The 26,868-nt window shown below is 41.7% G+C and overlaps 2 protein-coding genes across 2 annotated transcripts in view; one reads left to right on the forward strand and one right to left on the reverse strand.

The window, feature by feature from the left end:
• Positions 1 to 12,569, forward strand: part of ilvbl (ilvB (bacterial acetolactate synthase)-like) — a 104,591-nt gene extending 92,022 nt beyond the window's left edge. The window contains exons 14-15 of the mRNA XM_063038597.1: positions 1,354 to 1,459; positions 7,478 to 12,569. Coding sequence (XP_062894667.1) covers positions 1,354 to 1,459; positions 7,478 to 7,656 — 285 coding nt within the window. The 3' untranslated portion in view covers positions 7,657 to 12,569. The remainder of the gene's footprint in view (positions 1 to 1,353; positions 1,460 to 7,477) is intronic.
• A 3,552-nt stretch (positions 12,570 to 16,121) lies between these two features.
• The window catches only part of endou (endonuclease, polyU-specific), a 34,532-nt gene continuing 23,785 nt past the window's right edge, over positions 16,122 to 26,868 (reverse strand). Inside the window, exons 8-10 of the mRNA XM_063038444.1 lie at positions 22,007 to 22,113; positions 18,290 to 18,432; positions 16,122 to 16,872 (exon numbers count right to left, since the gene is read on the reverse strand). Of these exons, the coding sequence (XP_062894514.1) occupies positions 16,758 to 16,872; positions 18,290 to 18,432; positions 22,007 to 22,113 (365 nt within the window). The 3' untranslated portion in view covers positions 16,122 to 16,757. The remainder of the gene's footprint in view (positions 16,873 to 18,289; positions 18,433 to 22,006; positions 22,114 to 26,868) is intronic.

The raw sequence follows: 26,868 nt of genomic DNA on the forward strand, positions 1-26,868 counted from the left end.
TGACCGCCAGGTGTTCATGGCTGATTTATTTTCCCCTCACCCCATTTTCCTGCCTTCTCTCTGTAATCTTTGATGCCTTACTTTTCAGAAACCTGTCAACTTCTCCTTTAAATTTACCTAATAACTTGGCTTTCACAGCTGTCTGTGGCAATTAATTCCACAGATTCACCACCATCTGGCTAAAGAAATTCCTCCTCATCTCTTTTCTAAAGGGATGTCCTTCTATTCTGGAAGCTGGGCCCTCTGGTCCTAAAATCTTCCATTATTGGGAACATCCTGGACACATCCAGTCTATCTAGACTATTCTTGTCAGAATAGTTTCTGCTTGGGTTTTCTGGACCATAATTGAGTCAGCCCTGGGGCAGCTTGTTCTTAGCTTTTGGAAGTATGTACATTATCTAAAATTTCCTTCTTTCAGTCAAGTCAATTTTTGTCCAATTGCAGTCTTCTGACAAGTTGAGATATTTTTAATATGTTAAAGTTGCATAGTTATTATAGCTTTAGAGTTAAGATGTGAATAATTAGAATGAGGCAGGTCTTTCTTTCTCCTGGAATTGTTTGCCACCTGCCTGTATTTGTCTCCTGGTGCAGGTTTCAATTGAGAACCAGACTCCCAACATATTGGTATGGCTGACTGCATTGTGGGCGCTGCCTCAGCACAGATAGCTGGTTGAACTGCCTGTGCCATTTTGACAGCCTGTGTGTCTCCAAGCCCCACATACACAAGCCATTGAAGCTGTCAGTGTGGTTGAAGCCTATGATATTTGTGAATGCCTTTGATATTCACAAGCATTCAGTTAGAAACTTGAATGCCAAATTATCAGGTTTCTTTTAGTTTAAAGCACCTAAAATTGGAGTAAATCATCAAAATAGCTTGTCTTTCTGCAGAAAGCCAATTTCTCCTATCAGTTTGTATGGCAATTGATTTGCTTGTGCCAAGGTTAACTTGTTGTATACTCAACTAGCTGATTCCCCTGCCTGGAGTCTGCAAACAAACACAATGCTCCATTGGACTCCATGAGCAGCATAGGAGAAGGCTGTAGCTGAAGCTGACTGGAGTAGGCTGGAATGTGCCTTTGCTGACCACCACTCTGGGATGAAGTCACAGTATAAGTGCTGGTATCAGGGAGGGAGAACTATCCTGATAGGTTCACTAGCTGATATTAATCAAAGTATCTTGTATAATCACATTGTAACTGCTGCTTCACTACTCTACGTTACTAGTTTGTATTTCCAATAATTTTAAAACAGAACTCATGAGGTATGTTTGCAGGGGTCTTAATGCATAATAGCCAAATAGTGTATGCATCAGAATTTCTATTTTCCCCTTTCTTTATCTGCTGTTTTTTTCAGACTCCTGTAATCGCTGTGGTGGGTAATGATGCGGGCTGGACCCAGATTTCTCGAGAACAGGTTCCGTTGCTAGGTAGCAGCGTGGCATGTGACTTGGCATACACTGGTACGTAGCTGGTTGTTTGACAGTGGAATTTGGAATTCAATTCTCAATAGGATTTTTCACATCACCACTTGCTGTTCTGTTGTATGAATAGGAGGGGGAGAGGGGGAAAGATGACAACATAAGAAAATAGGAGCAAAAGTAGTCCACTTGGCCTCTGAAGCTTGTTGTGCTGTTCAGTATGACTGGTTAGAAACATGGAAACATAGAAAACCTACAGCACAATACAGGCCCTTCGGCCCACAAAACTGTGCCAAACATGTCCTTACCTAGAACTACCTAGGCTTAACCCATAGCCCTCTATTTTTCTAAGCTCCATGTATCCATCCGGGAGTCTCTTAAGACCCTATTGTTTCCGCCTCCACCACTGCTGCCGGCAGCCCATTCCACTCACTCACCACTTTCTGCATAAAAAAACCTACTCCTGACATCTTCTCTGTACCTACTTCCAAGCACCTTAAAACTATGCCCTCTCGTACTAGCCATTTCAGCCCTGGGAAAAATCCTCTGACTATCCACACAATTAATGCCTCTCATACACCTCTATCAGGTCACCTCTCATCCTCCGTCTCATTCCACTGAGATGCAACACTGAGCGTCATAGGAAGTCATTCCTGCCTGTGGCCATCAAACTTTACAACTCCTCCCTTGGAGGGTCAGACACCCTGAGGCAATAGGCTGGTCCTGGACTTACTTCCTGGCGTAATTTACATATCACTATTTAATTATTTATGGTGCAACTGTAACGAAAACCAAATTCCCTCAGGATCAATAAAGTATGACTATGACTATGAACAAGGAGAAAAGGCCGAGTTCACTCAACCTCTTCTCATAAGGCATGCTCCCCAATCCAAGCAACATCCTTGTAAATCTCCTCTGCACCTTTTCTATGGTTTCCACATCCTTCCTGTAGTGAGGCGACCAGAACTGAGCACAGTACTCCAAGTGGGGTCTGACCAGGGTCCTCTATAGCTGCAACATTACCTCTTGGCTCTTAAACTCAATCCCATAATTGAAGAAGGCCAATGCACCGTATGCTTTCTTAACCACAGAGTCAACCTGCGTAGCAGCTTTGGGTGTCCTATGGACTTGGACCCCAAGATCCCTCTGATCCTCCACACTGCCAAGAGTCTTGCCATTAATACTATATTCTGCCATCATATTTGACCTACCAAAATGAACCACCTCACACTTATCTGGGTTGAACTCCATCTGCCACTTCTCAGCCCAGTTTTGCATCCTATCAATGTCCCGCTGTAACCTCTGACAGCCCTCCACACTATCCACAACACCCCCAACCTTTGTGTCATCAGCGAATTTACTAACCCATCCCTCCACTTCCTCATCCAGGTCATTTATAAAAATCACAAAGACTAGGGGTCCAGAACAGATCCCTGAGGTACACCACTGGTCACCGACCTCCATGCAGAATATGACTGTCTACAACTATTCTTTGCCTTCTGTGGGCAAGCCAGTTCTGGATGCACAAAGCAATGTTCCCTTGGATCCCATGCCTCCTTACTTTCTCAATAAGCCTTGTATGGGGTACCTTATCAAATGGTTGATCTACCTCAGGCTTTAATTCCTCTTCTATGCATTTTCACATTCCTGAATTCCCTGACCTTTTGAAAATTTATATACTTCTTCTTTATATGCCTCCAATGATCTTGCTGCCATTATCTTGTGTAGAGAATTTCAGAGATTCACTACCCCCTGAGAGAAGTAGTTCAGCGTTAAATGACCACTCCCTTGTAACTAAGTCCCCTGTCGGAGTCTCTCCCACTACTGGAAACATTTGCAGCATCTACCCTGTCATACCCTTTAGATCATGTATGTTTCAATAAGGTCTCCCTGCATTCCCCTGTACTCCAAAGAATACAAATCTAACTTCTTCAGTTACTCATGACTGGTGAATGTCATTTGGGATTCCAACGCTAGTCTGTCCTCCCTTAATAAAGGGACCAAAATTGTGCATCCGACTCCATGTGTGGACTCACCTCCACCCAATTGTAACAAAACTTCCTGTTTCTAAATTCCAACCTCCTTGGAATGAAGGCCTTTTGACTTCCTAACTTCTTGCCGCACCTGCCTACTGCCTTTTTGTAGTACATGCACAAGGACACCACACCAAGATCCCTCTAAAAGTCATCCATGTACAATTTGTTTCCATTTAGATAGCAGTCTGCCTTTTAAATTCCTCTTACCAAGGGAGGTACTACTGCAGTTGTACAAGGCCTTGGTGAGACCACACCTGGAGTATTGTGTGCAGTTTTGGTCCCCTAATCTGAGGAAAGACATCCTTGCCATAGAGGGAGTACAAAGAAGGTTCACCAGATTGATTCCTGGGATGGCAGGACTTGCATATGAAGAAAGACTGGATGAACTGGGCTTGTACTCATTGGAATTTAGAAGATTGAGGGGGGATCTGATTGAAACATATAAAATTCTAAAGGGATTGGACAGGCTAGATGCAGGAAGATTGTTCCCGATGTTGGGGAAGTCCAGAACGAGGGGTCACAGTTTGAGGATAAAGGGGAAGCCTTTTAGGACCGAGATTAGGAAAAACTTCTTCACACAGAGAGTGGTGAATCTGTGGAATTCTCTGCCACAGGAAACAGTTGAGGCCAGTCCATTGGCTATATTTAAGAGGGAGTTAGATATGGCCCTTGTGGCTACGGGGATCAGGGGGTATGGAGGGAAGGCTGGTGCAGGGTTCTGAGTTGGATGATCAGCCATGATCATAATAAATGGCGGTGCAGGCTCGAAGGGCCGAATGGCCTACTCCTGCACCTATTTTCTATGTTTCTATGTTAAAGCGCATATTGTCACACCTGCACTCATAACGCTCCACTTGCCAAGTTACGCACCATCCACACCAGGACCTCCAGACTCAAAAATAGTTACTTCCTCCAAGATGTCAAGCTGATTGGTCCTTCCACCCATTAACCCACCCACCACCACTACATACACATCACCTACTGTCACTTTATGTACATACACTCGGTTACTTGTTTTATAGCGCAAATTACAGGAATTCTGCAGATGCTGGAAATTCAAGCAACACACATCAAAGTTGCTGGTGAACGCAGCAGGCCAGGCAGCATCTCTAGGAAGAGGTACAGTCGACGTTTCAGGCCGAGACCCTTCGTCAGGACTAACTGAAGGAAGAGATAGTAAGAGATTTGAAAGTGGGAGGGGGAGATCCAAAATGATAGGAGAAGACAGGAGGGGGAGGGATAGAGCCAAGAGCTGGACAGGTGATTGGCAAAAGGGATATGAGAGGATCATAGGACAGGAGGTCCGGGGAGAAGGAAAAGGCGGGGGGGCCAGAGGATGGGCAAGGGGTATAGTCAGAGGGACAGAGGCAGAAAAGGGGGGGAGAGAGAGAGAGAGAAAGAATGTGTGTATAAAAATAAATAATGGATGGGGTACGAGGGGGAGGTGGGGCCCAGCATAAGTTAGAGAAGTCGATGTTCATGCCATCAGGTTGGAGGCTACCCAGACGGAATATAAGGTGTTGTTCCTCCAACTTGAGTGTGGCTTCATCTTTACAGTAGAGGAGGCTGTGGATAGACATGTCAGAATGGGAATGGGATGTGGAATTAAAATGTGTAGCCACTGGGAGATCCTGCTTTCCCTGGCGGACAGAGTGTAGGTGTTCAGCAAAGCGGTCTGCCAGTCTGCGTCAGATCTCGCCAATATATAGAAGGCCACATCAGGAGCACCGGACGCAGTATATCACCCCAGCCGACTCACAGGTGAAGTGTCGCCTCACCTGGAAGGACTGTCTGGGGCCCTGAATGGTGATAAGGGAGGAAGTGTAAGGGCATGTGTAGCACTTGTTCCGCTTACAAGGATAAGTACCAGGAGGGAGATCAGTGGGGAGGGATGGGGAGTACGAATGAACAAGGGAGTTGTGTAGGGAGCGATCCCTGCGGAAAGCAGAGAGAGGGGGGAGGGAAAGATGTGCTTAGTGGTGGGATCCCGTTGGAGGTGGCGGAAGTTACAGAGAATAATATGTTGGACCCGGAGGCTGGTGGGGTGGTAGGTGAGGACCAGGGGAATCCTATTCCTAATGGGGTGGCGGGAGGATGGAGTGAGAGCAGATGTGCGTGAAATGGGGGAGATGCATTTGAGAGCAGAGTTGATGGTGGAGGAAGGGAAGCCTGTTACTTGAAAAAGGAGGACATCTCCCTCGTCCTAGAATGAAAAGCCTCATCCTGAGAGCAGATGCGGTGGAGACGGAGGAATTGCGAGAAGGGGATGGCATTTTTGCAAGAGACAGGGTGAGAAGAGGAATAGTCCAGATAGCTGTGAGAGTCAATAGGCTTATAGTAGACATCAGTGGATAAGCTGTCTCCAGAGACAGAGACAGAAAGATCTAGAAAGGGGAGGAAGGTGTCAGAAATGGACCAGGTAAACTTGAGGGCAGGGTGAAAGTTGGAGGCAAAGTTAATAAAGTCAACGAGCTCAGCATGCATGCAGGAAGCAGCGCCAATGCAGTCGTCGATGTAGCGAAGGAAAAGTGGGGGACAGATACCAGAATAGGTTCGGAACATAGATTGTTCCACAAAGCCAACAAAAAGGCAGGCATAGCTTGGACCCATACGGGTGCCCATAGCTACACCTTTAGTTTGGAGGAAATGGGAGGAGCAAAAGGAGAAATTATTCAGAGTAAGGACTTCCCCCCTCCCCCTTTTCCTTCTCCCCGGACCTCCTGTCCCATGATCCTCTCATATCCCTTTTGCCAATCAACTGTCCAGCTCTTGGCTCCATCCCTCCCCCTCCTGTCTTCTCCTATCATTTTGGATCTCCCCCTCCCACTTTCAAATCTCTTACTAACTCTTCCTTCAGTTAGTCCTGACGAAGGGTCTCGGCCTGAAACGTCGACTGTACCTCTCCCTAGAGATGCTGCCTGGCCTGCTGTGTTCACCAGCAACTTTGATGTGTGTTACTTGTTTTATAGGATTGCTTTTACTTTTATATTTATGGTGTTATCTTTGTTTTTTTATTGTGTTCTTTATGCTTATTGTCTTTTTTAAAGTTCTGCATCGGATCTGGAGTAACAATCATTTTGTTCTCCTTTTCACTTGTGTACTGAAGAATGACAATAAACAATCTTGAATCTTGATTCTTTAGTCCACTCACTCAACCTATCTAAATCCTGCAAAGTCCAAATTTCCTCATTGCATCATAATATTAAGTTGATTTTAGTGTCAACAGCCGACTTAGATACCTTGTGCTCTGCTGAATCTTCCAGCTCATTAGTATAAATAGTAAGTAACTAAGGGCCAAGAGTTGACCATTGAGACACCCCACAAGTTACATCTTCTCAGCCGAGAAAAGACCCATTTATGCCATGTGACAACCCATCTTCAATCCATGCTTGCATATGTTTATATCACAATTTTATCATCAATTTATAGAAGCTAATCCTATTCAGTTGAAGAGTTGGAAAATTCTTTAATTATGAATAAACATTTTCGCAAGTGCCTAATTCAATTTCGAACAAAAGTGAGAACAGTAAGCTGGAGGGATTTTTGTTTTAAATTATCAGTAAATACCTAATCTTTGCGAAGTATTTCATTTGTAAAACAGTACATAGTTTAAAAGTGAAGATGAAAGTGTATGAGTTATGGAGAAAGGTTAAGCAGGTTGGGATTTAATGCGCTGGAACATAGCAGAGTGAGGTCTGATTTTATAGAGGTGTATAAAATCAGGAGGGACATAGACAGGGGGAATACACACACTGTTTTCCCCAAGGTTGAGGAATCAAGAACTAGAGAACGTAGGTTTAGGGTGAGAGGGAGGTGATTTAATGGGAACCTGAGCACAATTTATATAAATAACAAACTGCATATGAAAAAGAAACATGCATTAAATTGCATACAAGAAATCTATGTTGAATTCCAGTATGCATCCATAAAAAAGCCGCATTCAGAATGAAATGTAGGTGCAGTAGCCTTAAGAAAATGCAAACTTACTTTTGTTTTTAATTGTTGTTTGCTCATTTCTTCACAGATTACCACACTGTTGCTCAGGGATATGGCGGGAAAGGTTTTTTACTCAACCTGGAGAATGAAGAGCAGATAGATGATATAATAAGAGCTGCACAGGAGGAGTGTCAGAATGGCAATCCAACGCTCATAAATGTCCTAATAGGAAAAACAAATTTCAGGGAAGGCTCCATCTCTGTGTAATAACAAGTTCCATGTGGATCACGGGTTTGATGTTTCACGTGTGCCTTGACTCTTTGTCCTACTGGGTATAAACATATACAAAACAAAGTGAAGGGTTTTCTCTAAAATCATGCAATAACATTCGATTCAAAGGGTACTTGATATTTAATCTACCAAATCAAAGACTAATTACACCAACTACCACTAGAAATTCCTCTTAATTAAAAATAACAATCATTGCAAATTTTATGAATTTTTAGATTTAATCCCTCTGATTTTCCTAACTTTCTGTAGAGTTTGGAATCTTGTTGATCAGTCATGAATAATGGCTTCATTTACACTGTCCTGAGAGCTCTGGAAGACTTTCTGTCGGTGGTGGGTTTTTTTTTGGTTTGCTAAGGTCTGCTGTGTAGCCTGAGCTGAGCACTGTGGTGTTCCTTCCCTGGCAAAAGAAATTATAGGGATGCTAATGAGGAAAAAAAGGTGCTCTTAGATCCTACATAATTCACGGGAGTGGCTAAAAGTAGATCAAAGATCTTGTTTTTTAGTTTCTATTTTGGTTTTGCTCAGTAAGTGCCTGGCCTCTATTATCCACAATTATGTAAAGAAATATAGGAAATAGCTGTTGAATAGCAGACATAGCTTGCATCCCATTTTTCTGTGGGATTGTCGGTTACAGCACTTCTGAAGAAATAATTCCTAACACTTATTGCACTTCAGCTGGATGTGATTAAAATTTTATTTTCTGTCCTTTTCCTCCATTCTCTTATATTCATTTTATAACATGAGCCATTTAAGGAAGGAAAATGGCTTTAGTTTCATTAGAGATGTGGTAAAACCATTGACTATTTAAAGCAGGTTACTCCCAACTTTAAAAACGCAAACACGAGGAAATCTGCAGATGCTGGAAATTCAAGCAACACACACAAAATGCTGGTGAACGTTCACCAGCATTTTTTTGTGCGTGTTACTCCCAACTTTTTCAATTCTACTTTAGTGATGAATTTCAAGTTTCTTGATATTGGGAATTTCCTGCCATTTAGTACAATCTTTCACCAATGATCATGAATATAGAACAAAGAGACAGATGCACTGTAACTTTTTGGTCCTTATGCAGTTTGAAAAATCACAGAGGGAAAAGTAAGAAATAGAAGCAGAGGTATGATTTCCATGCCTGTTCCACTAGTCAGTAAGATCATGGCTGATCTTTTACCTCAGCACACCCCTGCAGTAGCCCCACCTGCTAAATCTCTAATCTTCTGAAGATATTTCTTGTTATCAAATGAAGCTATCTTGAGGGGAGAATTCCAATGGTTCACTACTACTTGGGTGAAGAAGTACCTTCTCATCTCAGTCACAAATAGCATCCTTTATTTTATTAATATGATTCCTGGTTCCAGTTACCCCAGGGGAAATGTGAACTCTGCAATATCATGTACATTTCAATGGGGTCACCTCTCAGTCCTCTAAAGTCCAGACCTTATAAACTGTCTACTTAATCTCTTCTCATGTCCATTCCAGAAATTAATCTGATGATCATTTGCTCCATTCTCTCTATTGTCGGGCACGTGGCCAAGTGGTTAAGGTGTTCGTCTAGTTACATCAAGGTCACTAGTTCAGGCCTCAGCTGTGACAGTGTGTTTGTGTCCTTGAGCAAGGCACTTAATCACACATTGCTCTAGTGCCTGTGCGAGGAGTGGTGCCCCACACAGACTTCCAATCTGCGCCTTGTAAGGCATGCGAATGCCCGACGCAGGCCTCTCATGGTCTGAGTCGACGTTCCCTCCCTCCGCTCTATTGTCGGTATACTGCCCTTTGGATAGGAAGATTAAGCTGGTACAAATGGAAAGGGCCAGGGTCTGAAATAATTGGAGCAAGGCAATTCTACTCTTGTAGGAACCTGCATTAAATAGTCAATGGTTTTACTACAACCCTAATGAAACTAAAGCCTTAATAAAGGTCATTATTACCATGTATCTTCCTGATTACTTGCTGTACCTGTCTGTAGACTTGTAGTGATCCATATTTGAAGCACTTAAATTTTAAAAAAGTATTTCTCTAACAAAGTGGATAGCCTCATGTTTTCCATATTCCATCTTTCATTTCCTTGCCCATTTGCTTAGTCTGTCTATATCTACTTGAAGCATCACTCTGTCTTCTTCAGAGCCTGCATTGCTGTATCATTAGTAAATAATGAACAGAAGCTTTTCCAATAAGGAAGGATCTTGCAAGCAAAAGCTTATAAAGGACAATAGTTTTTAGACTCTGGAGGCTAAATGTATAATCCTTCGCCTTCCAATTATGTAGCTATTGTTAGCTGTATCTCTATGAAATTCTGATGTTTTTAGCTGTTTACAGGACTTGAAGCCTTTTGAACAATCAGGTTCAAGTTCTGATCCATGTCTTTTATACTCACGGAATTTTGCCGTTTAAATGCCTCTAACCTAAAGACTACCTGGACAAGTGACAAAATAGGAAGCATCTAGAGGTCCTCTGCAGGCTGATCAGAATTTATGGGAGGCCTGGTGATTCCTGCTTTTATTTTGAAAGGTGTTGTGGGATGTGTAAGGGTGGAGAACCGAAATATTGGTTTTGCCCCTTCTGTGATGATTCATGTTTATTGTCCCATGTTTAAACCCACATTTTCTTTTGGTGTACATTTAAAAGGACATCCTTATCCTTATTTTGGAGCGGTAGGTTGATTGGTTCTTCCACCCTCTTGAACAGCTCAATGTAGTATGCTCATTTTTAAGATTCTTTCCCCCAGTAAATAAATGTATACATTTTGCAGAATCTGGACATTGCTGGAAAAATATATTTCTAATTGACCATGGAATGAAAGGCAAGCTAGGCCTTTTCAGAAGGCATTTACGAATTAATCATATTACTGTGATTCTGTAGTCATATGTAAACCAAACTGGGTAAGAATAGCAAATCTCTGCCCTGAAAGACATCAGTAAAGCAGATTTTTTTACAATGTTCTGATAGTTTTATTGTTACCAAGACCAACTGTGTTTTTTAAAAATTTCAGATTACTAATTCTATTTAAATCCCACAGTTATCATGGTGCCAGGCAGACAATCTCTGAAGATTATTGATAATGGCTGGGGTCACCAGTCTTGTAAGGACACTACACAAAAGAAGGCATGGTCATGAGACCATGATTGCCTATGTCATATGACACTGCACATGATGATGAAGGTCATGGTGGGGACTTGGTTCTCAGGATTGTTAGTTCAGATCTCTGGGTTACTTGTCTCATTACCTAACTCTAGTCCACTACCATACCTGTTTGACTCTACATTAATCTGTACATGGTAACTCTGTTCTTCCTGCAATGCTAACATTCTACCTCACAAATTACCATTTCTCTTAACTTAGTGGAGTTTGACTCACTTCCCATATTAATTATAGTCCCACTCTCTTAAGTAATCCTGATTTTGTCAGTAATGCTGTGTTGGAAATGTGAACATGCATTTTACCCGACAAGTGTACACAGTGGTGATCTGAAACTTGCTGTCTGAAAGGGTGGTAGAGGCAGGAACTCTCATTTTAAAAGCACTGAGGAGTGTACTTTGAGAGCTTTGACCTGACAATCAAGTGCTTGAAGATGAGATTAGACTGGACAGATGTTTATTAACCAATTCTGATGCAATGGCTTCCTGTGATGTAAATTTTCTACTACTCTGAAGTAGGTGTAATAGGGATGCTTTGCTTTTAAATGTCAGCAACATTTATCTGTTTTTCATTCTTGAGTTAATGCTTTGAATTCCCTTTTTATGGTGTTGACCACCTGAAGAACTGTAGATAGATGGCTGAAGTTTTCATTTTTTTCAATGGTTAAGCATGAGAGAAGCAATAGAATATCTTTGACTGTAGTAGTTAGGCCTTTCAACTTTTCCTATATCATGCAATCCTAAGGGTAGATGACATGAATCAGTTACTGAATGGCTCTTTCTGAGGGATTCCATATTTTCTAGATCTTTTTAAGTTAATGAGGCATAAATTATATTATATTTAATTGCTAAAAGTTTTAAATGTACAAAATCAGTTTGAAATAATGATTTTCTGATTATCCATCAAACTTTTTATGTGACTGGGGATTAGCTGATTGTAAGACAATCTGAAATCAATCCTATAGGATATTGATGGACTTATTGTTGATCATTTTTAAGACATTTTGATGGAGGTGATAGAATTTGCTTATGGTTAGTCATTTACAAATTATTAAATGGTGTAATACTTTTCGATGTAGTGCATCTGGATGAAGCTTGTGGCACGGAGAATAGCTGGTGTAACTAGAAAATGATGAGCAAGTCCCAGAGTGCCTAGTTGCTCAGGTTCCCAGTCTTGAAAGGAGTTCTTCCCTCACCCTGGGTTCCCACTACATGTATCTGGTCTCCTGTTAAGTATAAGTGGGATCCCTGGGCTGCACCCTGCCTTAATCTAATGAGATTCTCTAAGCTCCTTCTGTTTCAGTTGAGACAGCTTATCTTGGGTTGTGTCATCTGCAACATCAGATTGAGATCCTTCCCGAGCCAAGATCCCTCAGTTGAGTAGCCAGCACCCCTTGCCTAACAGGCATTATGACTCCAGTACCTTTTATATGTCTCTGGTTGGCCTGCATTTCCTCAATAAGACTGAAGTAAAGCATAGCTTCACCCATGAACTGTGGGTTTTGCCTTCTTTGGAAGGGCACCAGCTTGGATGAGTACAAACCTTGATATATGGCTTCCAAATGCAACATTAACTCAAGAAACTAAGGTTAATAATAAAATGTCAATAACTTCCAAACCTCTTATCAGTTTTATTAAAACTGACTTTTATTTAAAAATATCTTGCTTAGAATTAATAATAGGAAATTGTGAACCGAGTTGTTCTACCTCCATTTAATGGTAAATGCTGTCTTTTAGTACTGTACTTTTACTGTATATTAAAATTGTTTAATTCAATCTGAGCCTCAGTGTATCTCATCTTTTTAACTTGAAACTCCTGTCACTGTCACATGCCATTACTGTACATGCAATAGTCATCAGTATGTCATCTGTCTTTCCACTTTGCATTAGCCAGACATACATAATCTTGTTTGGGATATTTTTGCTGTTTGGTAAGTTGAGTGTGGCATTGTCAGTACTTTAAGTTCAGCCTAACTGTTGATACCGTTTCTGTGTTAGAAAATATTGGATTCAGGCCACCCCAAGAGTTGACAATGCGGTTTAAAACCTACTGAATCTCTTGGATAAAGGGTTATTGACCTGAAATGCTGCCTCCTAAGTATTCTAACAATATTATTTTGTAGATTAGTTTTGTTCAATATGTTGGTCATTTACATGTGATTAATTGGAACATAAAATATGAATAATTGCATACTTTGAAGTAGCAATTGAGAGAGCGAGATCTGAACAGAGCAGGAGCCTTTTAAAAAAAAACAAGTCTCGTTGGGAGTGAGTTTTACTTGAGCCAATAAAAAGTAGTGAGCTTTAAACAGAGTGGCAGTTGTGGGTGTAGCCATTGTTGGAGTGGGCAGTGTTAGAGTGGCTTTGGCTCAAGGGGCTTCAGCAAGAAGAGGCAGAGGCACAGGTGAGTAGCAGATAAGACCAGGTAAGGAGTTTTTTTCATTACATACAGTATTGTATTAGTTTTATATAACTAAAAAGATAGCAAATCAGAGAAAATTAAATAAAATAGTTATGCAGAATCAGGTGATGTGTTGTAGCTGCATGACAATGGAGCTGGGGGACCCCATCGTGGTTCCTGGTAACCACATCTGCAGCAAGTGTTGGCTGCTCAAGGAACTCAGGCTCAAAGTTGATGACCTGGAATCTGAGCTTCAAATATTATGATACATTAGGGAGGAAGAATGTTACCTGGGCACTGTGTTTCAAGAGGCAGTTACACCCATTAGTTTTAATCAAATTTGGTCTATGGTCAGGGACAAGAGGGTGTAATTGTCAGAGAGACAGGTAGCAGGATCCCAGAGGCAGTGCAGGAGGAGCCTCAGCCCTTGAGCTTGTCCAAAGGTTCTGCGATGGTTGCTGCCTGTGACGATGAGAGTGGGGCCTGTAGGAAGGACGAGCAACCGAACTGTGGTACTGTGGTTCAGAGAGCCATTCAAGAGGGGGAGAGAAGAGAAATGTAGTTGTGATTGAAGTTAGTATAGTCAGGGGAATAGACACAATTCTCTGAGGTAAGGATCGAGAGTCCAGAAGGCTGAGTTGTCTGCCTGGTGCCCAGATTCAGGACATCTCACTTGACCTGCAGAGGAATTTAGAGTGGGAGGGGAAATGATCCAGTTGTTGTGGTCCAAGTGGGTACCAACAACGTAGGAAGAACAAGGAAAGAGGTTCTACTGAGGGAATTTGAGCAGCTAGGGACTAACTCAAAATGCAGTAGCAAAAAGGTAATCATCTCTGGATTGTTACCTGAGCCATACACAAATTGACAAAGGTTTAATAGGATCAGAGAGTTAATTGAGTCTTTCAAAGATTGGTGTGGGACAAGTGGATTTCAATTTGTGGAACATTGACACCAGTATTGGGGAAGGAGGGAGCTATTCCAATGGAATGGGCTCCACCTGAATCATGCTGGGACCTGAGTCCTAGTGAATTGTATAACTCGGGTTGTAGATAGGGCTTTAAACCAAAGAGTAAGGGGTGGGTCCAACAGTTTGGACAAGTGGGGATAAAGTAAAAGGGAAGAAGAATGCTGGAAAGGCTACAAGAGTCTCCAGAATAAAGAAAAAGACAAAAAGCTTAGAAAGGGATAAGAATTTAATTTCTGGTGACATGGGGACAATATTGAAAAAGGTGATGAATACAGGACTGAAGATGTCATATTTGGATGCACAACATGTACGAAATAAGGTAGATGATCTTGTAACGCAATTAGAAATTGGTGGGCATAACATTGTTGGTGTCACTGAGTGTGGCTGAAAAAAGATCACAGTTGGGATCTTAACATCCAAGTATACACATTGTATTGGAAGGAAAGGCAGGTGGGTAGCTCTGTTGGTAAAATATGAAATTAAATTCTTAGAAAGGGAAGATGTAGAATTCTTGTGGGTAGAGTTAAGAAACTGCAAGGATTAAAAAAAAAACTGATGGGAATTGTGTACAGGCCTCCAAACAGTACAATTTACAACAGAAGATAGAAAAAGTATGTAAAAAGTGCAATGTTATGATGGTCATGGGGGACTTCAGGTAGATTGAAAAAATAAAGTTGGTGCAGGATCCCAAGATAGGAATTTGTAAAATGCTTTGGAGATATATTTTTTTAAAAGAACAACTTATGGTCGAGCCCACTACGGAAAAGGCAATTCTGGATTGGGTGTTATGTAATGAACCTGATTTGATTAGGGAGCTTAGGGTGAAGGAACCCTTAGGAGACAGTGATTGTAATATGATCAACTTGTTGTTTGAGAGGGTGGAGCTAAAATCAGATGAACCAGTATTGCAGTGGAGTAAAGGGAATTACAAAGGTAATATGAGAGGAGCTGGCCAAAGTTAATTGGAAGGGAACACTAGCAGGGATGATAGCAGAGCAGCAATAGCTGGTGTTTCCGTAAGCAATTCAGAAGGTGTAGGATAGATTCATCCCAAAAAAAGAAATATCCTAAAAGGAGGATGAGGCCACCATATCAATAAATATTTTGTGTCAGTCTTCATTGTGGAAAACACCAGCAATATGCCATAAATTGGAGATTGTCGGGGGCATATGTGAGTGTAGTCACTATTAGTAAGGAGAAGGTGCCTGGGAAGCAGAAAATTCTGAAGGTAGATAAGTCACCTAGACCAGATGGACTACCCCCCACCAGCATTCTGAAAGATGTTGCTGAAGAAATTGTGGAGTAGTGATCTTTCAAGAATGCGAGATTCTGGAATAGTTGGGGAAGACTGGAACATAGCAAATGTCACTCCATTCTTGAAGAAGGGAGCGAGGCAAAAGGCAGGAAATTTTACGGAAGTTAGCCTGGCTTCAGTCATTGGGAAGATGTTGGAGTCCATTATTAAGGATGGTTTTGGAGTACTTGGAGGCACATGATAAAATAGGCCAAAGTCAGTCAGCATGGTTTCCTTGAGGGATAGACAAAGGAGAGTCAGTGGATATTGTTTGCATGGATTTTCAGAAAGCCTTTGACAGGATGCTGCACATAAGGCTGCTAAACGTGGTCAGAGCCTATGGTATTACAGGAAAGATATGAAGCATGGATAGAAGATTGGCTAACTGGCAAGAGGCAGAGTGGGAATAAAGAGGGTCTTTTCTGGTAGCTGCTGATGATTAATGGTGTTCTGTAGGGGTCAGTTTTGGGACTGCTTCTTTTCACATTATGCATCAATGATCAGGATGACAGAATTGATGGCTTTGTGGCAAGTTTGCAGATGATACAAAGATAGGGTGCAGAGGCGGGTAGTGTTGCGGAAGCAGAGAGTCTGCAGAAGGACTTAGATTGGGAGAATGGGCAAAGAATTTGCAGATGGTATGCAGTGTAGGGAATTGTATGGTCATACACTTTGTTCGAAGGAATAAAGTGTAAATTATTTTCTAAGTGGAGAGCAAATTCAGAAATCAGGTGCAAGGGGACTTGGAAGTTCTAGAGTAGGATTCCCTCGTGGTTATCTTGCAGGTTGAGTTGGTTGTAAGGAAGGCAATTGTAATGTTAGCATTCATTTTGAGAGGACTAGAATTTAAAAGCAAGGATTTAATACTGAGGCTTTATAAGGCATTGGACAGAATACACTTGGAATATGGTGAGCAGTTGTTGGCTATCTTGGCTAGATTCTCTGGTATCCTGTTGAAGTTAATCCTCCGATTCAGAAGTTCAAGTCCACATTGCTCTTCACATTGTGCAAAATAGATATGAACAGCAGAATCTGGGCAGCAAGGGGATGGATAATAAATTGTGCATTGCTAGAATAAAAGTGCCAGGGTTGCTTCTGTTGAGTTTAAGCAGTGGAATGCAAGCAGGAACAATGTCTCTTGAACTAATCAACCATAAGCAGATAATGCTAATTAATCTCCTTTATTTCATAACAGATCATCTTGGAAGCAGAATTCTGGATCCCTGAGTCTTCAAGAAGTCTTGTGATCCTCACATGGAGTCATAGAGAAGACTGATGGTTTTCTCAAGGTGTCAGTGGGAAGGATGATGCTACATACTTCTTCCCATTTCCATATGTGGACTTAGTCCAGGTGTAGGTCTGAATATTCATGGTCTTCCCACCAAGACTCACCTTGCACCTGCAGAGTCAACAGAATATATAACTGTTGCTGAATCATGCAACCCTGATGCTCGCCCCTGGTCTTAGATTCTCTATACCACCGAGGACACTCCAACACATCCAAAGGTGGTTATAATTGAAGCACAGCGAACCAGAGATAATACATGTTTTGCTACAGTAATGAGGTACATCTTGAAATTTTAATCTCTCTGATTATAACTTTCAACACCAGCTTCGTGATTGCAAAGTTTTAAAGCCTGTTTTTGGCCAATGAGATAAAATTACATTGAAAGGAACCTAAATTGTTCTTTTACTCAGTGGTTCTTTCTACACTGGAGAAGCAAAATTCAGATTGTGTGATTCTGAAGCACCTGCGTTCAGCATGCAGCGTGACCCTGAGCTTCCTGTTGCACATTTTATTCTCCATTCACCTGCCACTTTACCTATCAGTCTCTGGCCTCCCACATCATCATAACAAGGCCCAATGCAAGCCTGAGCAACAGCACCTCATCTTCCATTTTGGCATGCTGCAAATGAACTTAATATTGAATTCTACAACTTTAGGTAATTTGATTAATGTCTATCAGTTGTCTATCTGACTCAGCACGTTTGTTGTTTCTTTCTCCCCTTTATCTTTCAGAGTGGAGAGTGTGCCCAGCCTGACCTGCTGGGCCTGTCTTTCTGCTCTGCATTTTGCAACTCCTACATTCTTTTGTCTATATTCTCACTTTGATTATTCCTATTCACTCATTGACTAGATGCCCATTTACAGTTTAACCTACTAGAAACATCACACCCTGCCCTCTATGCATCTTAATACATTTATTTTGTGTCTTTCCCGGTTCCGATGAAGGATTTTTGACCTGAAGCATTTATGCTGTTTCCCTTCCCACAGATATAGCCTGACCTGCTGAGTATTTACAACATTTTCTGTTTTATATAAATGAAACACTCTGCTTCAGGATATTTATGTCCTTTTATGGCAAGCCTGATTATGACACAGGATACAAGTTTGTTTCTCTGGGGGTAAAATGAGCATCCTTCTCAGAACCATTGAAATGGACTCACGTGACAGCACTGGAGGCTATTCAGCCCATTGTTTCCATGTTGGTTCTTTGAAAAGCATATAAAATTAGTTTTAGCAGTATACTCATAATCATAGACATATTTTTCTTTCACATACTTTTCAATTTCCCTTTTTATCACTGAATACAAAAAGCATTCAGGGAAATCCCTTAGAATTTGTTGATTCAAAATGTTCTCTGCCTCTCACTTTAAACTTAATTCTGTCTCAGTTAACTACCTTACTTTCTGATGGTGAAATGAATTTTTCCTTGTTTACCCCATTCCCAATCTGCCTTTTCTGTTGTGGATTATTTGTAGAAACTAATATGCATTACTCAAAAATCTACAGAGGAATTGACAATAGCACTTACGTGTTATTAGGCTTTGCAATGAAGCAAAGAGTATAAATGGCAAAGTCAAATTCGGGACTGGAACCAATGAACTCTGAGCCCACTTCTTTGTAATATCCATTCCATTCAAACTGCATTGCCAGAATTTCGGGATAGTTGGTCCACTGTGGAGACAGGGTAAGCTGTCAACTATTGCACCCCAAGAAAATGAAAACAGAAAAAATTATGCACGAGATTCTTGTCCCAACAATTTGACTGGATCAACTCCTTTGGGTTAGTATTAACCTGATGCAAATACAACTGAACAACAATCTGCTGTGGTATTCTTCTGCCTGAGGCTGGCAGTGGTCAAGGCCCAGCTTGTAAAGAATCCACAGAGCCCCATAAACCAGCCCTTTTCTATGGGAATTACCAATAAGGATGCAGACATTAAAGTTCACTGACTACTTCTAGTGAAAAAAAGATTTGATAAGAACTGCAGATAAAGCATTCTCAATCCCAAATCTTACTGGTTTGATTCACACAAATGACCCAAGGGTGCAAGTATTTGCATTAAGGCTCAAAGAGGAGGATTTTAAAAACATATTTTCTTACAACCTGTTGAGCCCATCAGGCCCATGCCATATCTCTGTCAATCCCATTGTCTTGCTATAGTCCATCAATTTACTAATTAGCACATCTCTGGGATGTGGGAGGAAACCCACATAATAACAGTAGGTTTCTTCTGGGTCCTCCAGTCCCCACCCATGTTCCAAAGAACAGGCAGTTTGTTAGATTAATTGGCCACTGTAAATTGCCCCTAATGTGTAAGTGAGTATAGAATCTGATAGGGAGTTGATGGGAATGTGAGGAGAATAAAATGGGATTAGGGAAGAGTAAGTGTAAATGGGTGTTTGATGACTGGCATAGACATGGTGTGTTGAAGGGTTTATTTCCATTTTAAGATTCCAAAGAGATTATCAACATCACTGTGAGAAAGACTAATATTTTAGGAAAGAGGGAATATTTTCACCAATGAAACAGAGAACATCAGGAGATAGGAGAGGAGGAATATTAGCACAAAGAGTCAATACAGTTATTCTGGAAAGGGGTTTATTTCTACTCATAGGAGAGGGGGCATTAGCACTTGGGAAATGAATGGAGGAAAGGCAGAATCAGGAAAAGGGGGAAATGACCACCGGGAAAGAGGGAATACCAGCAGTTGAGATAAAGTAGTGAAATCAACTTTCAGAGAATAAAGCCAGCATCCAGGAAAACTGGAAAATCCAAATCCAAACAGGAAAACTGCAATATCAGTGCCTAGGAAGTGGGAAAAAATATCTGAGAATAGCTGGGAATGAGTGAATGGGGAAAGGGGACTGGCAGCACTTAGGGACAACATTAATACTTGGAGGGAAAAAGCTATATCATCATCCAAGCAAGTGGGAATGATCATCATAGGGGAAGAAGACATATAAGCTCGTGGGAAAGGAGTAGATAACACCAGAGATAATGGTGGGAGAGAAGCTCTCAATAGAAGTAGGATGCACTACTAAATCACCATTTACTACCTTGAGATCCATTTTCTTGCAGACATTACAGAAAAATAAATACCATAGAATTTATGAAAAAATATTAGTACAAAGATTGATAAACAATGTGTAAACAAAGGCAATCATGTAAATAATTTTTAAAAAAGTAAATTAATATTGAGCTGCAGAGTTCTTGAAAGTGAATTGGTTCAGTGTTGAGGTGAGTGAAGTTATCCACACTGCTTCCGGAGCCTGATGATTGAAGGGTAATAACTATTCTGGAACCTGGTTTGTGGAACCTGAGGCTCCTGTACCCCGTGCCTGATGGTAGTATTGAGAAGAGAGCATGGCCTGGATGATGGGGGTCATTGAGACGGATGCTGTCTTCTTGTGGTAGCGCTCCTTGTAAATGTGCTCAATGATGTGGAGGGCTTTGCCTCTGATGGACTGGGCTGTATCCACCCACCACTTTCTGTAGACTTTTAAGTTCCTGTGCATTGATGTTTCCATACCAGGCCGTGATGCAACCAGTCAGGATACTCTCCACTGTTCATCAGTAGAAGTTTATGAAAGTTTTACATGGCACGCTGAATGTACGCAAACTTCTAAGAAAGTAGAGTTGCAGTTGTGCCTTCTTTCTGAAGACCTCCGGACAGATCCTCTGAAATGGTAATGGCAAGGAATTTAAAGCTACTGGCCCTCCCCACCTCCAATCGCCTAATTGGGACTGGCTGTGAGACCTCCAGCTACTTCCTCCTGTAGTCAATAATCAGCTCTTTGGTTTTGCTGATGTTGAGTGAGAGGTTATTGTTGTGGCACCATTCAACCAGATTTTCAGTCTCTCTCCTGTATGCCAATTCATCACCACCTTTTATTTAGCTAATAACAGTTGTGTCATCAACAAACTTAAATACGACATTGGAACTGTACATAGCCACACATCACAGGAATGAAGCAAGTCGAGCAAGGGGCTAAGCACACAGCCTTATAGTGCACCTGTGCTGCTGATGAGGCAATTTGACAGGAGGAGATGGTGGAGCATGGAATAGAAGGAGGGAATTGGTGAGAGGAACCAGTATCAATAGGCAAACAACAGGAATTCTGCAGATGTTGGAAATTCAAGCAATACACACCCAAGTTGCTGGTGAACGCAGCAGGCCAGGCAGCATCTCTAGGAAGAGGTATAGTCAACGTTTCAGGCCGAGACCCTTTGTCCTGACGAAGGGTCTCGGCCTGAAACGTCGACTGTACCTCTTCCTAGAGATGCTGCCTGGCCTACTGCGTTCACCAGCAACTTTGATGTGTGTTGCCAGTATCAATAGGCAATACATTTGCCATATCAACATGTCTCTTCATTCTTGTGATAGTACTGAACTGCAACACATACATTCTTCAGATATCATTGCTGACCTTTTTACCCAATGGAGTAACATGTAAACTGCTGGATGAACTTAGCAGGTCAAAGGACATACGTGGAACAAAGGGATAGTAAATGTTTCAGATGCAGGGTCTCAGTCCAAAACATCGACTATTCCTTTGACTCTACAGATGCTGCCTGATCCACAGTATTCCTCCATCAGGTTGTTATTTGCATCTGCAATCTCATGTCATCTTTTTCTCTCCAATGGCTTGGGCTTTAAACCTTTCCTTTTCATGGGAGACCTTTACTTTCAGAACCATAGAGTTAATTCACCTAAATGTATTAAGGTACTTGCAAACCTGGGGGTTTAGTCTATTGAAGGGAGAATCACCAATGTCGAGGTGATGGTAGCAACAGAATGTATAGATACAATAACTGAAGGAGCTCAGATATCATAGAGGGTGTCAGGCTAAAGGAATTTGCACTGTGGGCAGAGTCATGGCTGTGGCGGAACTGGAACATAAAATGATAATTTTAAAAGTCGGGCATTTAGTGATAAGGAGACATAGTTCCATAGAAATGTGGCTTTTTATCAGTCAGTTTACTGGAAATTGAGGAGGAGATGATGAGAGGCCAGGGAATCATTAGAATGTTCAGGTCTGGAGATAATAAAGGAATGGGCCAAGATTTTACAAGTAAATGAGGTGGAGGCAGAGGAGGAAATGTTACTGAAGTGAAATTGTGCTGATGCGTTTTATACACAGGTCAGGAACTCATTTCAGGCTTTCTCAAGAATACTCCAACATTCCACACCTTCGTTGTTGATCCTGCACCTTGGTACATCCCAGATTCCTATCAGGTACTTACCGGACCGTCGTAGTTGTAACTATAATAATTCAGCTCCTTGTTTTTTTCTGCCAAGTAAAACCGCACCCAGCTGTGGAATCCGGACACTTTCCCTCGCTTCACTTCACCTGTTCCCAGAACAAATTTGGAGCAAGTGAGCTCATGCACAACCATTATTTAAAGCAACAGAACCAAAACCAAAACCAAGTGGTCATTTTTGGATTCAGACAAGGGCTAGTGTAAAACCTTGTTAATTCTTCCTCATCATTCTACATGTGACATCTAGCAATTATAATGGCCCTCTGAAATCAATGCCTCCCTCTGCAACTGGATTCTTGACTTCCTAACTACAGACCACAATGAGTAAGGACAGGCAGCAACACCTCAGCAATGATTATTCTGAAAACTAGCACTCCATAAGGTTGCATCCTCAGCCCCTACTCTACTCCTTGTTCACTCAGTACCGAGTGGCCCGATTCTGCTCAAACTCAATCTACAAATCTGCAGATGACACTACCATTGCAGGTTGTATCTCTAATAAACAGTGAGTCAGAGTACAGTAAGGAGATAGATAGCTTAGTGACATGGTTCCATGACAATAACCTTTCCCTCCATGTCGACAAAACAAAATAGCTGTTCATTGACTTTGGGATGGGGGCAGTGCACCTGCTCCTGTCTACGTCAATGGTATTGATGTTGGGAGGATTGAGTGTCAAGTTCCTTGGAGAGAACATCACCAAACACCTGTCCTGGTTTAATCACACAGACACCATGGCCAAGAAAGCTTACCAACACATGTACTTCCTCAAGATGCTAGAGAAATTTGGCATGGCCCTGTTGACCCTGACCAATTTTTGTCAATGCACCATAGAAAGCAATCTATTTGGATGCATAACTATTTGGTATGACAACTACTTTGTATTTTACTGCAAGAAACTCATCACATAATGGAAACCAGCCTCCACTCTACGGACTCTGTCTACACTCTTGCTATCTCAGTAAAGTAGTCAGAGTAATCAAAGACCCCACCCACCCCAGACATTCTCTCTTCTTCTCTCTTCTATTGGGCAGAAGATGCATAAGCCTGAAAGCACATACCACCAGGCTCAAGCAAAGCTTCTACATCAATGTTGTAAGTCTATTAAATAGTTCCTAGTACAAATAAGATGGACACTTGACCTCACAATATATCTCGCTATTATCTTGCACTTTAATGTTTACCTGCACATCACTTTAGCTTCAGTTGTTACACTTTATTCTAGACTTGCCTTGTCATTTTACCTTGTTCTCTCTCAATGCACTGTGTAATTAATTAATCTTTAGGAACAGTATGCGAAACAAGCTTTTCACTACATCTTGGTACATGTGACAATAATAAACCAATTCCAGTTCATTCAGAATAAAACAAATCTGAGCATCAACCCATCTCCCAGATTCAGATGAGGTAAAGTTCCTCGTAGCTTGATCGACCTTGCAATATGCTGCATTCCTCACCCCATCTTGCTTGGTGCTGACATAAACGGAGCTCTTTTGAATCATCTATCTCTTGCACATCTGCTCTCAGCCCCTCTCCTCCTGGGTGGACCTCAAACAGAATTCCACTGGTTCTCACCTTCTAACTTGCCCCCGCATTCATTGGAACCATCCTTGACGATTTCTGCCAGCTTCTAGCTTCACCCACATGCACATTTGTTTTACTCACTTCATGACTCTGTTCTGTTCTTCTGTCCCTGCCTAGCACTCCTTGATAAGGAAAAGGGAAAGTGACTGAGTACGATCGTGAAATATACTTAACATGCCAATGAGGTAGAGGCACACCTTAGTGGGGATATTCAACTCCACCCCCTGAACACTTTTCTGTGCAAGTCTAAGAAGATGTTCTGACATGGTTTGTCCAGAGACAAGTTATATCCACACCTCACCAGTAACAGGCAAAAACCCTTCTCAACAAAAAAATGTTTGAACATCCTTGTTATTCGGTGGCTTCATCACCCCCTCCGTATTGATATCCTGAGGGTAACTATCCAACAGAAAATCATCTGGATCAGCCACATAACCCAGCTGCTACAAGAGGTCAGAAGCTGGGTATCCTGTCACTTCCTGACAATCTAAAACATTTTCACAACCTGCAAGCCACAGATCAAAAGGACGATGGGAAAAGCAAGCAATTTTCTGCAGGGGAGTTCACATCCTTTTCTCTCCAAGCAATGAATACCTGTTGATATCAATCTGCAGTGTGCTGCCATTCTTCTAACATGCCACGTTCTTCTTATGATGGTGAAGTTATAGCAGGCATTGTTTGCCCAGCATGACACTATCCACCCTCACTGCACACAGGGAAGTAGTGCTTCACATTGCACCTGAAACTGCTGTGGGGGTGAAGTGGCTGAATTAGAGTTGAGTGGTCCATGTGGACTGGAACTCACAAAAGCAGGCTGTGCCAGTCACCCGGCTACTGCACCATCCATCAATGACCGATACTTCAAGCTACTGGAGCCGATGGGGCAGAGTTCACTTTGGGTGCGGTGAGAAGCCAGCCAGAATTGCAGTGTTGCAGTGTGGACTGCAGGCGGCAGCGTGCTGACATTCAAGTACCGAGAAATACAGTTCAGGTACAGATTGACGGCAGCAGAAATCAGCCGGGCTCTCTTCAGCAGCAGAGCGACAACAACCAGGAGCGTACTGCCCCTGTAGGTTTTCGCAAAATGACTGACGTGAGGCGTTTCATGTTTAAGAAAAAAAAGTAACAGCTCATTATTGAACTCCAAACACTGAACACAAAGTGCGGTAAAAGCACTTTACGTAATTACGTTATCACATCGATGGTTGTGAATTCTGCACGTTTCCACCAATTACATTACCCCATCAGGACACAGACCGCTGCTACATTATTAGCTTTTCAAAACGACAATCGGATGAACGGTATTACAGTTGAGTAAAGGTAACTACGGAGGGGTCAGTTGAGTAAAAGTAACTGCTGAGGCGTGAGAGAGAAGTTGGCCACATTTGATTGGAAAGGAATACAAGCAGGGATGATCGTAGAGCAACAAGGGCTGGAGTTTTGGGGAGTAATTCGGAAGACGCAGGATCTGTTCATCCCGAAGAAGAAGTGATCCAGAGATGATGAGGCAACCACGGCTGACAAGGGAAGTCAAAGACAGCATAATAGCAAAAGAGAGGCATATAATAGAGCAAAAAAATAGCGGTAAATTAGAGGATTGGGAAGTTTTTAAAAGTAAACAGAAGCCAAATTAAAAAAAAACTAATAAGGAGAGAAAAAGTGAAATATGAAGGTAAGCGGGCTAATAATATAAAAGAGGATACCAAAAGATTTTTTTTCAAAAATATATGAAAAGTGAAAAAGAACTAAGAGTGGACTTCTGGTCACTGGAAAATAATGATGCCGACTTAGTAATGGGGGACAACGAAGTGGTGGATGAACTAATTAAGTATTTTACATCAGTCATCGTTGTGGGAGACACGAGTAGGATGCTAGAACTTCAAGAGCATCAGGAGGCAGAAGTGAGTGTCGTCACGATTACTATAGAGAATGCACTTGGGAAGCTGAAAGGTCTGAAGGTAGATAGGTCTAGACCAGATGGACTACGCTCCCAGGGTTCTGAAAGAGGTGGTCGGAGAGATTGTGGAGGCATTAGTAGTGATCTTTCAAGAATCACTAGATTCTGGAATGGTTCTGGAGGACTGGAAAATGGCAAATGTCACTTCACTTTTTAAGAAAAGATGGAGGTAAAAGAGAAGTAATTATAGGCCAGCTACCCTGACTTTAGTGGTTGGAAAGATGTTAGAATCCATTATTAAGGATGAGGTTTTGGGGTACTTGAAGGCACAGAATAAAGTAGGCTGAAGTCAGCAGGTTTCCTTAAGGGGAAATCTTGCTTGACAGATCTGTAGGAATTCTTTAAGGAAATAACAGGCAGGATTGACAAAGGACAGTCGGTGGATGTTGTGTGCTTGGATTTTCAGAAGGCATTTGACAAGAATCTGCACATGAGGCTGCAAAACAAGATAAGAGCCCATGGTATTGCAGGAAAGAAACTAGCATGGATAGAAGATTGGATGATTGGCTGGAGGCAAAGAGTGGGAAAAAGGGGGCTTTTTCTGTTTAGCTGCTAGTGACTAGTGGTGTTCCACAGGGGTCTGTGTTGGGACTGCTTATTTTTACATTATATGGCAATGATCTGGATGATAGAACTGATGACTTTGTGGCCAGGTTTGTGGATGATACAAAGATAGGTGGAGGGGTAGGTTGTGATGATGAAGCTGGGAGTCTGCAGAAAGAGATTAGGAGAATAGGCAAATAAGTCGCCAATGGAATATAGTGTAGGGAAGTGAATGGTCATACACTGGTAGAAGAAATAAAGGCATAGACTATTTTCTAAATGGAGAGAAATTCAGAAATTTGAGGTGCAAAGGGATCTATGTGTCCTCTTGCAGATTAATTTGCAGGTTAAGTTGCTAGCAAGGAAGGCAAATGCTATGTTAGCATTCATTTCAAACAGAATAGAATATAAAAGAAAGGATGTAATGCTGTGGCTTTATAAACCATTGGTCAGACAACATTTAGATTATTGTGAGAAGTTTTAGGTGCCATATCTATGAAAGAACGTGCTGGCATTGGAGTCATGCCATTATGAGAATAATGAGAATAATGGGAGGGGTCCTCAATGATGTCCATGGTTTTTCTATATTTTATGGCTATCTGCAGAAGACACATCTCAGAGCTGTATTCTGCGTACATGCTTTGATAATAAAATTAAATGGTTAATGTATAAGGAGCATTTGATGGCACTGTGCCTGTACTCACCGGAGCTTAGAAGAATGAAACCTATTGAATATTGAAAGGCTTAAGTAGAGTGCACATG

Source organism: Mobula hypostoma, chromosome X2 (genome assembly GCF_963921235.1).
Source record: "Mobula hypostoma chromosome X2, sMobHyp1.1, whole genome shotgun sequence".
Classification (NCBI taxonomy): domain Eukaryota; kingdom Metazoa; phylum Chordata; class Chondrichthyes; order Myliobatiformes; family Myliobatidae; genus Mobula; species Mobula hypostoma.